The following is a 14406-nucleotide window of genomic DNA, read 5'->3' on the forward strand; positions in this document are numbered from 1 at the left end:
TTTGCCTCCCCCCTCCCCCAACTTCTTTTTTCCCCAACAAGAGTAATATGAGAAGGAAGGCCAAGAAGGGAAAATGTTATTAAAGAAAAAACATGCAAGCCAGAGGGGCTATAGCTTGACATTTGGAGAAAAAAATGTGGTCCCTCATGAATTTGAAAATAATGCAGTTAATTCATTACCTATAGCAACCTGTGGTGTGACCCATTTCTACGACTATAGGGGCATATCTAATTGATCAGTCTCTTTCTCTGTGACTGAAAGGATGCAGCCAGTAGCCACAAAATAGGACAAAGCTCCTTTTTTTTTTTTTTAAAAACCTTTATCTTCCACCTTAGAATCAATACTATATATTAGTTCTATGGCAGAAGAGTGGTAAGGGCTAGGCAATGGGGGTCAAGTGACTTGCCCAGGGTCACACACCTAGGAAGTCTCTAAGGTCATATTTGAACCTAGGACCTCATGTCTCTAGGCCTGGCTCTCAATCCACTGAGCTACTCAGCTGCCCCTGAAGCAATTTGTTTTTGGGGAAGAGTCCATGATCTTGGCTTATCCATCTGAATTAAGAATCCATGGATATCTAAATCAGGGATAGAAATAATCACCGATCTCCCATCCAAAGTGACAAATCTCTACTCATAAATAAGGGAATCAATAGAGGTTTTCAGGAAAAGAGGCCATTTAACTTTTCTCACAAAAGTTTAATGTTCATTTAATAAAACATTCATATATATAAATTTTACTGCTGTTACAAATTTTTACACACAAGAGCCTCTTTCCAAATTGAGTTTGAAAAGTGGTTAGAAAAGACAAAAATAATTTTCTTTTATTATGCTTGGAGTACCACAAAGTTGTACCCAAAAGCTTGCTGCATTTACATTTCCTCAGTGTGGCTAACGTTGGTTATTTAGTTTGGACCATTTTAACCAACGCTAGCAAAAAATAAAGCATTCTTTTGGAAATCCAAAGGCTCTGCTTCATGCTTCAGGGTTTGGAAGTTGTTGTACAAAACATACAGTCCTTAACTAAGTAGCTTGCATTGACATCATTTTCTGAAGCGTTTGAAAAGTGGGTGGACATGCTTATTTACAGATGCTTTGCTCCTAGAAGCATGGTATTCCATATAAACAGTGTCATCTGCGCCAGACATGGAGCTCATCGTGCCAAAACGACGGGACACCTGAGTGGGTAGAAAACAAAGAAGTGAAGGGGCAGGGTGTAGTACTACAGACATGGGGGACAGATAATGCAAGTTCAGGGAAGTAGGAGATGAAGTGTAGTGTTCCCCGTTCCTCAGGGACAAAAGAAGGCTTCTTCATTTCCATCTTAATCAGAACATCCAAAAAATATGTGTAAAACTAACGTCAAAAGCATCTCAAGAAATTTAATTTCAGGCTTCAATAGTAGGTTACTTCTCAGGGTTATTCCTTAAGGGTAATCAATAGATAAACAAATTAACACAAAGGGTGCCCCCAAATATACCTCATATCTATGAGTCTGCAAGACAGAGATGTCTTTCAGGGGTTTCTAAAGCTGGGGAGAGCACAAGAAAAGACTACAACCCAAAAAATTTTTCCCTATTATCTTAGTTGATCCTTAATCACCTTATATTGTCAAAAGGTCTAAGGTTTATTACCCTTATGTGACTGACTTAGAAACTGAGGTTCAACTGACCTGCCCAAAAGCCACATACTAGTTAATGGCAGGCCCAGGATATTTAATTAACTCATAGCTCTTAATAACATTTTCTTCTATAGACTCAACAAGAAGAATCATTGGGGAAAATCACATCTACTTCTTTGGAACTAAATGTTAAGAACCCTCTTCTTTGCATAAGTTGAAGCCTGAAACCCACATGACAAGAACAACTATCAAGTCTGGCTTTCTGCCAACTCACCTGAGTGGATCTGGAGCCAAATTCTCCTGCTACCACCTCCTCCTCAGCATCTAAGTCAGTGGCTGCCAAGACTTTCTGCAGAAGCTGCTGCTGTTCCTCTTTAGATGAAAATGCCAATTCTTCTTCCTCCATACCAGCAAGCTTTGTAATTACCTGTAAAGGAGAAAATGGCAAAGACTTGTTCTCTTTTGATAGCCATTAAAATATTTTCTTTATTATGAACTTAATAATCATCAATGACTTTGACCATATTTTGACCAAAAGAGTAACAAAAAAAGAATATAAAAGGGAATTCTTAACCCTTCTCTTTAATTTAACTGGTGACCTGGAGGTCTTTTTACCATAGAGATATGTAAAGTTATACCAGCTCACAGTGAAAATTAGTAGAAACCAGAGAGACAAGAAGTAAGATAAGGAAGGGTCATAAAAGGCCAGTGCGAGGACTGAGAGGGGCTTTTTGGACCATTTGTAGGTTGGGAGAGTTGGTCGTTTTGCTTCTCTCTGGTTCACCATGAAATAATGTGCTGCTTAAGAAAGAGATCCAGCACCTTGATTTCATAGCAAGTGGGTTGTGTGGGAAAAGAACACCTGATAACATAGTACTTAACATATGAATATGACTCTCCTGACACACTGTAAACAGGGCAGCAATCTCTGTGTTGGGGATGGATTCATAAATCATATAGAGCTATAAGATACCTTTGGGGTCTTTTAGTCCAACCCAGTTACTTTACACATAGGACCCGTCACAAAAACCTACTTTAAGAGATGAACCAGTAGACAATATGAACACCAAAGAACAAACTTCTACATTTTAATAGATAGGAAAAAACTTGTTACTATTGAGGGAGTTTATCCTTGAGTCAGTTCTATAGAGTTTGAATAATGAGTCATAAGAAATAAGATCAGGAGTTGTAAAATGAAGGTTAAGAAAAGATTATGCTGCACATTTAAAACTACTTTACTAAGCAATCTTGCATTAAACAAGTTATCAAAAATAAAAAATGGGAAATGGACACCAGAAATTATATTGACACTGATCAGAAACTTAACCAATGTAAATTAGTTGCCACAAAAGACCAAAGAGAAAATGCTCTGTTAGCAAGCCTCATATTTGGTCAAAGTATGCCAAATTAGAATATAAACTCATCAGGAAAATCTTACAAAGAATAAAGATGAATAATTATGGGCAATATTGTCTAATAAAGCAGAATGAAACGGTGAAAGGTTAAACCAGTTTAAAGAAAGCTTTGCAAGATATCTAATAAAATAAAATCAGACCAAGAACTTTCAAATATTAAAATGGAAAGGCAATGAACAGAAGAAAAATACATAAGATTTGCAAAAAAACTTTTCAACACTGATCCTTGAATCATGGATAGAAGAATTATTGACGCTTGAAGGAGACCCTAATATCACATTACTGTGGAAACTTACAGAATAGAAGAAAATGACAAAGAGAACAAAGACATGAAAAAGCAGTTAGACTGGACCAAATGTAAGAGAAGATTCTTGATGGAGGTGAAAGAAGTGTAAAGGGATTTATATACAAAGAATATGGAGGAAGAAAAGATACTAAAAAACCATGGAAAAAATATGGGACCATATTAATACTGAAAAAGGGTTATCAAGAAAACATTAGTAATTACTGACCTATTGGACTATTTTCCTTTCTATACAAAAAATTTCATAAGAAATTTATATATAAATAACATCCTCAATGAAGACATTAGGAAGAAATAAGCAATTTTTAAGTCATATTTAATAATGGATCACTTCTTTACCATCTGGCAATTAACTGAAAGAGGTAGAGAACATCAGATTCCATTATTCCTATTATTTATTGATTATGAAAAAAACTGATCTGGGAGAACAAAATGCTGCCTTATAGGTTCTTTTACACCAAGATGTCACCCATCTATACATCAAGATCATTCAAGATTCCTTAGAAGACACCACATGGATGAAGTATGCTTACAAAAATTATTCACCACTGTAATGGAGAGATCATTATCAATTCTCTGGGTTATAAAATTACATTCATAGTCATTAGCCACCAAGTATCAGGGTTAAACATAAAAAATCTGGGCACTATTATCAGTTATCAATGAAAATGGTTTTACTGCTCCAACTCTTAGAATCAATCTTGACATTTATTGGAAGAATGCAAAGGGGAAAGAGCTGTGACTATGGAAGACTTGGGTTTTATGTCTTAGCTCTCTCATTTACTAGCTGTGTTGTGATTTGGGCAACAATCCAATAGACTTTTATTAAACATCTTCTAGACGCAGAGGAAAATATTAGGTGCTGACAAAGACAAAATTAAAAAGTCTGCAATATATCTAGATTTTATCAAAGTATTTGATAGAAGAACTTGTACTTTTCTTGTGGAAACACAGAGAGATACAGATTAGACTATAATACAATTAAGTGGATTTGCAATTGGCTGTCTTAGTCAATGACAGTTTGATTTCAACTTGGCAGATTGTCTCCAATGGAATGTCCCATAAATCTGTGGTCAACTCTGTGCTGTTTTAACATTTTTATCAATTATGTGGATAAAGGCATAGATGATATTAAATTTGTAGATGGCACAACCTTATGTAGAATAGCTAATACTTTGGATAATAAAGTTGGAATCCGAAAAGATTTTTGATAGGTTAGAACAGTGATGGGCAAACTTTTTATAGGAAATGCTCATCTGTCAGTCTGTTTCTAAGGCAACTCTTTCGAAGTTTCATTGTATTATATCCTACTCATTGTATTTGTTAATGTTGGGCAGCCGGATAGAACATTTCAGGGGGCTGCATCTGGCCCGCAGTTGTAGTTTGCCCATCACTGGGCTAGAACATTGAGGCTTATTCGATAAAGTGAAATCCAATATAGAGCCTTATATGAGTTAAAAAAAAATTATTTCTACAAGTACAGTATGGGAGAATCATGGTAGAGTGTAGGGTGTAGAAAAGAGATCTGTAGGGTTAAGGTGACTTCAAGTCTCAATATGAGTCAGTAGTGCGATGGCAGCTACCCCCCGCCCCACAATGTATAAAACAATCTTGCACTGCATTATGATAACTATAGCTTCCAGGAATAAGGAGGTCCTGGACACAAAATCAGTTTTGGGGGTCACAGTTTAGGAAGGACATTAAAGAGCCCAAGAGTATCTAGAGAAGGGTAACCAGGATGGTGAGGGGCCTTTCCTTAATTCATGTATTCCTAAAGAATAGCAACACCTTGGATCAAATATAAAATCTTTTGGCATTCAAAGCCCTTCATCATCTGTACCCTCTTTTTAAAAACTTACACCTCTCTACAAATTCAATGACACTGGATCCCTTACTTTTCCTCAAACAAAATACTTAAGATTAAAAAAGAAAACTCCTTGGCAGAACTGTGTCCCAAACCCAGGTATCCTGCTTCTCTATCAGTCTCTAGTCTAATCCTAACTCTACCTGGAAATGAAAATTAAAAAACAAAAAAAGTTCCATGCCTTTCTCTTAAGATAAAATCTGTTCAATATTAGTGGAAAGTGAACCTTATCCTTTCTAGAGATAAATTATTTAGAATTAAGAGTTTTAACAGATTTGTGATACAACGGTTGTATGGAAAGAGGCAGATAACCTTTTAATGTGTGCCCTCAATACCCTAATAACCACCTCTGCTGCTCATTCCTTCCCCACATAACTCATTTAGGACACTAAATTCTGACACTGACTTGCTAGGCAGAGTAAGTATCCTAAAAAGGAAAGCCAAGGCACAAGATGAATCAAGCCACAATAACCTATCCTTGTAAAATCTTTTAAGTGGTCAAATTTATTGTGGTTGTTCAGCCATTTTCCTGCCATCTTGGGCTTTTCGTGACCCCACTAGGAATTTTCTTGGCAAAGATACTGGAGTGGACTGTCATTTCCTTTTCCAACTCATTTTATAGATGAGGAAACTGAGGCAAAATAGTAAAGTAACCTGCCCATAGTCACACAGTGAGTAAGTGTCTGAGGTTAGATCTGAACTCAGGAAGATGAGTCTTCTTGAATAAAGGCCCAGTCCTTTATCTACTGTGCCACCTATCTGCCCTAAGCAATTAATAATGTGCCTTAAATGACCCTCTCAACCTCAAACTTCCTAACTATGGCAAACTAAAGAAGGATTAGTATTACCAAATGGCTAGTTGTTTCAGTCATGTCTGACTCTTCGTGACCCTATTTGGGTTTTTCTTGGCAAAGATAATGAAGTGGTTTGCCATTTCCTTCTCTAGGTCAATAGGGTTAATTAAGTGACTTGCCCAGGGTCACACAGCTAATGAGACTGGATTCCAACTCATGAAGATGAGTCTTCCTGATTTCAAGTCCAGTGCTCTATCTACAACACCAGCTAGTTGCCCAGTGATGTGAAGAGTAAGGAGTGCTGTGCATGAATGAAAGCCAGAAAGACTAAGACATGCTAATTTATTTTGACAATTAGAAGGCCGTTATGGATCTTTTTACTTGAATTTTCTCTCTTTTTTTTTCTTGTATGTGCTCTCTCACCTCACCTCTATTCTAACCCCAAAATTTGATTTAGAAACTTGTCAGAACTTCCAAAGCATCCCAAGTTTCAACATATTTAGCTCATTTTCTAATTGGCCACTTATTTTCTTCTTCCAACATTCCCTTTCCATTCTACCAAGAAATTTGCCTGTGTCCTCTAGTTACTGTTTTGGAAAGGCACTAAAGGCTTTTCTTCAAGCCCCCAATTAAGTACCTTCCTAATTAGTTAACCAACAATTCATCCAGAGACAAAGAAGGACTTATATAAGATCTTTAACTACCTAGTGATTCTCTATGCCTAAAGTTTTTCTTGAGCAAATATTAACAGTGGTCACCACTTCCTTCTGAGGCTGAAACCTTCCTTCTAGCACTTGTCCTAATGGGAAAAGGAACCCAGTACAACTTACCTTAAAGCTATAACCTTGATCTACCAGGAACCTCTGCCGTTTGGTTGAATATGCCATTTCCTGTGTATCTTGGGATACCAACGAATAGAAGAAGGCATTATACTCCTCTGCAACCATTCCTAGGAGACATGAGACAATAGATATTAGTTTGTAAAAAAACAGGATGTGAGATTTCCTATTAAGATGGAGGCTCGAATGGAAGGTAGATTGCCTGACCAACATGTATTCACTCCAGGAAGACTATACAGTTTGTACTAGACTGAATAATGACCAAATATCTGAAGGGAGACTACTATGATATCTTCCATCCCAACTGTATAGGAGGTCAGCCAAAAGCAAAGGACAATAAAGAAGGAAGCCCACATCTAGCAAAGTCAACAATAACCCAGTATGACCAAAGATGGTTAGGAACATGTGTCTTCCATGTCCTGAGGCAGCAAAAACAGAGGGTTCCTTTAAGAAAGCCTGAGGAGGGTTGGAAAGGCCCACAGAGGGTAGACAAATGGGTGAAGACCTGGGAAGTTCTTGAGAATAATCAATCAGAGCTCAAGACTGAGACACTTCAGGCTCAGAAGTTCTGAAATCCCTAATAGTCAGAGAGATCCCTGAAGATCTAGCACTCTGAACTTCAAAGATTGAGGGGAGGGTGAGGATGTGACTTAATCCTGACAGGTGAAGTTTACCACAGAAGTCTGAGGAAAGACCAAGCAGAGCTAACTATTTTATTAAAAAGCACAGTAGGGGATGGAAGAAGTCCAGAGAAAAAGCCCCAGATCAGGAACTAAGGCTAGAGAAGTAGTAAATCCTTGCATAAAAAAATTACAAATCTAGAGAACTCTCAAAAGGAGACTTACTTTGTGACAACTACAATCTGTGATTTAAAGGAAAAAAACTTTTTCCACAAGGACTAGATGAATATCTAGGGAAAAAATATTATAAGAGATTAAAAAAAGAAATAAAATCTCTTATGAACCTTATCCAAGAAATGAACTCCCTGAGAATTAGATCAAACATGAATCAATGATTTCATGAGATAGCAAGAAATATTATAACAAAAATCAAACAACTGAAAAAAACTGGAAAAAGTATAAGGCATCTGACATACAAAATAACTGACCTGGAATAGGTTAAAGGGAAATAATTTAAAAATCATTGGACTATTTAAAAACTAGGATATTTTTTTCATATGTTTTTTAGTTAGTTTTTTCAAATTGTATTTAAACATAGAATTTCCATAGCATGGATGACCTGGCACTAACCAAAATAACAGAATTCCCTAGCCACAAAAAGAGGTAGACAGAATAAATGAGTTTACTTTGTGCCCTGCCCTTCTACTTCATCCCTACAAAAAGGGGGCTTGATGATGTAATGTTTCCAATGAATTCTAAAACAGAACAGTAACACATTTTTCAATGACCATATTTTTGGCATCACTTTCCCCTTCTCAGCCTTTCGGGAAGATAATAAATTTGGTTCAGGGTTTGAACCATTTCATAAACTGGGTCTTGTGAAGCAAGAGTATATACATATATACAATATAGGCGCAAGTTAAAATTTAATAATTAATATTCTATATTGAGACAGGCAGTCTTCACAGAAACTGGAAACTCTAAATATAGTCACAGAAAAGGCAGTAGAGGAAAACAGAAGTCGTCCCCAGATAAGGTATCTAATACTTGATTTAGGTAATATGCTCTTTTTGAAATATATTTCTGAAGATATGGTCTCACCATATAACCCAAATTTTAAATGAGATTAGAGTAGATTATCTGCTGTTATGGCTCTAGACCTTTCCCAGCCTCTTCTCCAAACAAAGGATCACAAAATTTAGAGCTGAATAAGGTCATCTACTACACATCTGGCTCATGATATAGGTAAGAAAACTAAGGCCCAGAAATAAAATAGTTTGCATGAAGTCACAACACAGAAACTAGTGATGGAGTCAGGATTTAAACCCAGGTCCTAGGACCCTATTCTTCTTTTCCTAATCACCTCACTCCTATTCTAGAGGGATCCCATCCAATAGTACTCACTAGGACATAGAAACAGGCGCCAGATCTCTGTAAGGCAGCTCAATTCCCTTCAAAACTTTTAAGAGTTAATATTTAGGTCCCTATTAAAAGCTTCTTAGTGGGGCACATAGGTGGCTCAGAGAGAGGTCCTGAGTTCAAATGTGGCCTCAAACACTTAGCTTAAGTGTTGTGACCCTGGGCAAGTCACTTAACTCCCATTGCCTATCCCTTATCACTCTTCTGCCTTGGAACCAACACACAGTATTTGATTCTAAGATAGAAGGTAAGGGTTTAAAAAGAAAAAAAGCTTCTTAAGCTTTTTTTTTTTTTTTTTTGCATGTGTCACAGACCCCTCTGGTGGTCTAGTGAAGCCTAAGGGCCTCTTTTCAGAATATTGTTTATTAATGCATAAAAATACATGGGACTACAAAATGGTCATCAAAAATATATCTTTAAATAAAAAGTTCACAACCCAGGATTCTGCTTTAAGCAATATAGAATCACTGACAGGTGAGAAGGGAGTTATCCATTTCAGATTCCTTCAGACTTCCTCATCTAACATAGTCTCGGAAGTGTTGTAGTGCTTACTCCCTTGCGACCCCATCTCCAAAAAAACAGTTTCCTCTAATCCACAATTCACCAAGTCCTTGGTATCCTTGTTGGAAATACCAAATCATGGCTAATAAGGATGCTGGCTGTGGAATATGATTATGTCTTTCTATTTTGAATTTTGCAAATGTGGTTCTGCCCGCATCCCCTCTAGTTTATGATTCAAAGTCAAGGGTTTGGTTTCGATTTTTGCTGATAGTTTTCCTAATTCTGAACCATCCGTGCTTTTCTGTAATAAAATCCACTTGATCATACTGAATGATCCTTATGATATATTGCTGTAGTTTCCTTGCTAGTATTTTATTTAAAAATTTTGCAACTATTCATTAGGGAAACTGGCCTATAATTTTTTTCCTGTTTTTGCTCTTCCCAGTTTAGGTATCAGCACCATATTTGTGTCGCAAAAGGAATTTGGTAGGATTCCATCTTTGTCTATTTTCCCATAATTTATATAGTATTTGAATTAAAAAGGTTTGGTAGAATTCATCTGGTCCTGGGGATTTTTTTTTCCTTAGGGAGCTCATTTATAGATTCTTCAATTTTTTTTTTCTAAGAGAGTTATTTAAGAATTCTGTTTTCTAGGGGGCAGCTGGGTAGCTTAGTGGATTGAGAGCCAGGCCTAGGGTTGGGAGGTCCTAGGTTCAAATCTGGCCTCAGACACTTCCCAGCTGTGTGACCCTGGGCAAGTCACTTGACTCTCATTGCCTACCCTTACCATTCTTCTGCCTTGGCTCCAAGACAGAAGGTAAGGGTTTAAAAAAAAAAAAAAGAATTGTTTCCTTTTCTGTTAACCTGGGCAATTTATATTTTTGAAAATATTCATTCATTAAATAATCAGATTTGTTGGCATATAAGTGGACAAAATAGCTCCTAATAATTGCTTTAATTTCATCTTCATTGGTGGTGCATTACTCCTTTTCATTTTTGATCCAGTTTCCATTTTTCATAATACCTCTTGTGTCTCAGGGATTTTAAGCTTGTTTTTCTTTTCTTGCTGCCCCATAAATAACTTTAGCTTCAAATCTTTCCCCATCAGGTCTTTTTTGTATAAAGACATCCTTAGTCCTCAGGGTCAGTATATTTGGCTTCTGGTTCCCTCAGTTGAATTCCAGAGGAGCATTCCCCTGGCAAATGGCCCATCAGTTTCAAATTCAATGTGAATGATTGGATTAATGTCCAAATGAAAAAGTTTCATGGTTAACCTTTTCCATTTAACTCAGAATCTTTGAGCAATGTTAGAAAATTCTAGCAAACACTCCATCGGTTGTAGATCTTGCCCTTGGAAACTGAGGAGAAATATTTTATTTTTGGATCAAAGATTTTGATTACTAAGTTCAAACTTCCACTGAACTCTATTCTATTCAACAAACAACCTGAACAGTAGAAGAATTCTATAGGTGGTATCTTTCAAGACAAATTCCAGAGCACAGGGATCCTGGAGAAAACTAGATTACCTTTCTTGGCTCGAAGTACCCGCCCCAACCTTTGTGCCTCTTGTCTTCGGGAGCCACCATGAGAAGATATCTGAATTAGAACATTTGCTTCAGGAAGGTCAAATGATGTGTCTCCTACCTGCAAAATTGAAGTAGGTATTGAGTTTGGACTAGTCAAGAGCCAGGTTTTGAATAAACAATGAAAAGATCTATAGTTTAAAAATGATGCAGAGTGAAATAAGCAGAATCAAGAGTAACACATATACAATTATAATAAAAAAGAAACTGAATGCTATGTGACTAAAATGACTAAGCATGGCTCCAGTAAAGAAGTAAGAAAACTGCTTCTCTTCTGGGCAGAAATGGGGAATACTGCACACACCATTAAAAATATGGTTAATATATCATCTGATTTTGCTGAAATTTTTTTTCTCTTCTATATGCTTTGTTATAAGGAATGACATGCTGAACGGGGGACAGTAAAAGGATATTATTTGGAAATGAAGGTACTATAAATACAAAAGATATTTATAAAATTAAAAAATATGTAGTTAAATATGAAATAAAATATATATGAGAATTCCTGTATCCCAAACTCTGTAAGTAATATCTCATTCAATGTAAGAGAATATCATCAAATGGCATTAATATTCCTCTGACACTTGGATTAGTAAGTGCCTTGACATTCTTGAATAATCAAGTCAATAAAATCCCATTTGTGGAATATCCTCAGGCTATTTTAAAGCCCTGAAAGCTCCCAGACAGAATCCCCTCTTGGCAAACTTTTGTATATTCTAAGAATGCAAACTCATTTTGGGTACTACCATGAGCAAAGCATAATTAAGAAGGTTAAATTGTGGTCTCTCAAATCATGATACAGTCAAATCAAAGAAATAACTTTAGGGCTATCCACTATATTCCTGCTCTGTCAGCACAAAGAATGGCAAGTAAAAATTAAGGACAGACTAGCCAAGAGTCATCCATTCAACTAGGGGAAGTTAAAATTATGAACTGTATTTTCCCCCAAGTGCCTTCTTCTTGTTAAAACAACATCACCTTGAAGGAGGCCTTACTTACTTTGGATATGAAGATAGTGTTGATCTTTGGATTATGCTTGAAATTTTGTAGAATCTGCATCCTTTCCCCTTGTGATGTAGGACCATAGATATAGGGTCTAGAGAAGAATGCAGCTCAGTTAGAAGACTCGGAATGACTTGTTAAGATCCAGCTTATAGAAGGCCCCCTGATATCTTAAAAACCTATCATAAGCTTGTGATCCTTCACTTTTATTCCCTGCATGAGTTTATAGTATGTGATATGTGTCTTAAGTCATAATGTGGGGATTGTTGAAATATGTATTGCATAAAAGCACTGGTATAACCTATATTGGATAGAGGGAATGTGAATTGCAAAATGTCAGAAAATAATTGTCAAAAATTGTTTCTGGATAGGTTCCGGGTTAAGATGGCGGCAGAGTAAGAAGCAGCTCTTAACCTCTCCTGACCAAAACACACAAAACTCCTCAAGGGGACATAAAAACAAGTCCAGACGAACGGAGGAACCCCACAACAGGGCACAGCGTGGAAGGTACGTGGAATCGAGGCATTTCCATGCTATAAAGGGGTGAAACAGCTCTCACTAAATCGCGGGCTGAGCAACCAACCCCACCCCCACCCCCTCCACACACAACACCTATAGCGCTGAAGCCAGCTAAAAAGAAATAGAGCAAGTTTGGGGCACCCATCGAGTCATTGGCAGCTCCGGGGCCTGTTCCTGAGAGCAGCAAGATTTAGGACCCCAAAAAGCTAACGAACGCACACAAAATCTGAGTGTGGGAGCAGGGCGCCGAGAGCGGACACAGGGCGCAGAGTGCTGGCTCAGGGCGCAGGCACGAGTGGAGGCGTGGGTGGAGGCAGACACAGCCACTAGCTAAAGCTCTGAAACCCTGAGTGGGGAACCAGTGTGGACGGGTATACGACTGTGGAAGCAGCGCCCGGAGACTTGTAAAGAAACCTCCGGCAGACGATCAACCAAGGGGGTCCACCAGGGGGCTTGACCGCGGACAGACCCTGAGCGCGAGGATAAACCTGAGAAGCTGCTGGGCTAACGATGGCCACCCAGTCTCAGGAAGTTCAGAAGAGAAAGATTAACAACAAGAAAAAGAAGTCTTTAACACTCGACAACTTTTACACAGAGAAAATCCAGACAACCGAGCAAACAGAGGAGGAGAACAAACAAGCATCCGGACCCTCCTCAAATAACGAAAACTCCTCACAAGCTATGGAAGAGTTCAAAACTGAGATTTTGAGGAAAATGGAAGAGATCTGGCAAGAAAATAACTGTTTAAAAGGTAGAATCTTGCAATTGGAAAGTGAGGCTCAGAAACCAAATGAACTGATAAGCAAATTGAACACCAGAAATGTCCAGATTGAAAAGGAATACCAGAAGATTATGGCCGAAAACCAGAAGATTGTAGCCGAAAACCGAAAGATTATAGCCAAAAACCAGAAGATTACAGCCGAAAATCAAAAGATCATAGCCGAAAACCGAAAGATTATAGCCGAAAACCAATCCCTAAAGGGTAGAATTGAGCAATTAGAAGCTAATGATCTCTCAAGACAACAAGAACAAATAAAACAAAGTCAAAAGACTGAAAAAATAGAAGGAAACATGAAATATCTCAATGAGAGAGTGACAGACCAAGAAAACCGGTCTAGAAGAGACAATTTGAGAATAATTGGTCTTCCAGAAAAACCAGAAATTAATAGAAACCTGGACTCCATACTAACAGAAATAATCCAGCAAAATTGCCCTGAAGTCCTACAACAAGAGGATAATATAGGCATTGAAAGGATTCATAGAACACCTGCGACATTCGATCAAGAAAAGAAAACACGCAGAAATATAATTGCCAAATTCAAGAGTTTCCAAGCAAAAGAAAAAATCTTACTAGAAGCCAGAAAGAAACAATTCAAATATCAAGGAGCACCAATCAGGATCACACAGGATCTGGGAGCCTCCACGCTAAAAGATCGCAAGGCTTGGAATACGATATTCAGAAAGGCAAGAGAGCTAGGCCTGCAACCACGGATCAACTACCCATCAAAATTGACTATATATAGGGGCAGCTGGGTAGCTCAGTGGATTGAGAGCCAGGCCTAGAGACAGGAGGTCCTAGGTTCAAATCCGGCCTCAGACACTTCCCAGCTCTGTGACCCTGGGCAAGTCACTTGACCCCCATTGCCTACCCTTACCAATCTTCCACCTATAAGTCAATACACAGAACTTAAAGGTTTAAAATAAAAAAAAATATTATAAAAAAAAATTGACTATATATTTCCAGGGGAAAGTATGGGCATTCAACAAAATTGAAGAATTCCAGGTATTTGCACAGAAAAGACCAGGGCTAAATGGAAAGTTTGATATCCAACCACAGAAATCAAGAGAAACATGAAAAGGTAAATAAGATACAGAGGGGAAAGAAAGAAAACTTATAATTTTTAAATTTGCCTTTTTAAGGGCCTC

At 37.6% G+C, this 14406-nt stretch overlaps 1 protein-coding gene across 1 annotated transcript in view; it reads right to left on the reverse strand.

The window, feature by feature from the left end:
• Positions 1–654: 654 nt before the first annotated feature.
• Positions 655–14406, reverse strand: part of ERCC3 (ERCC excision repair 3, TFIIH core complex helicase subunit) — a 47412-nt gene continuing 33660 nt past the window's right edge. Inside the window, exons 11-15 of the mRNA XM_044669962.1 lie at positions 11959–12055; positions 10903–11020; positions 6828–6946; positions 1895–2047; positions 655–1177 (exon numbers count right to left, since the gene is read on the reverse strand). Of these exons, the coding sequence (XP_044525897.1) occupies positions 1043–1177; positions 1895–2047; positions 6828–6946; positions 10903–11020; positions 11959–12055 (622 nt within the window). The 3' untranslated portion in view covers positions 655–1042. The remainder of the gene's footprint in view (positions 1178–1894; positions 2048–6827; positions 6947–10902; positions 11021–11958; positions 12056–14406) is intronic.

Source organism: Gracilinanus agilis, chromosome 3 (assembly GCF_016433145.1).
Source record: "Gracilinanus agilis isolate LMUSP501 chromosome 3, AgileGrace, whole genome shotgun sequence".
Taxonomy (NCBI): domain Eukaryota; kingdom Metazoa; phylum Chordata; class Mammalia; order Didelphimorphia; family Didelphidae; genus Gracilinanus; species Gracilinanus agilis.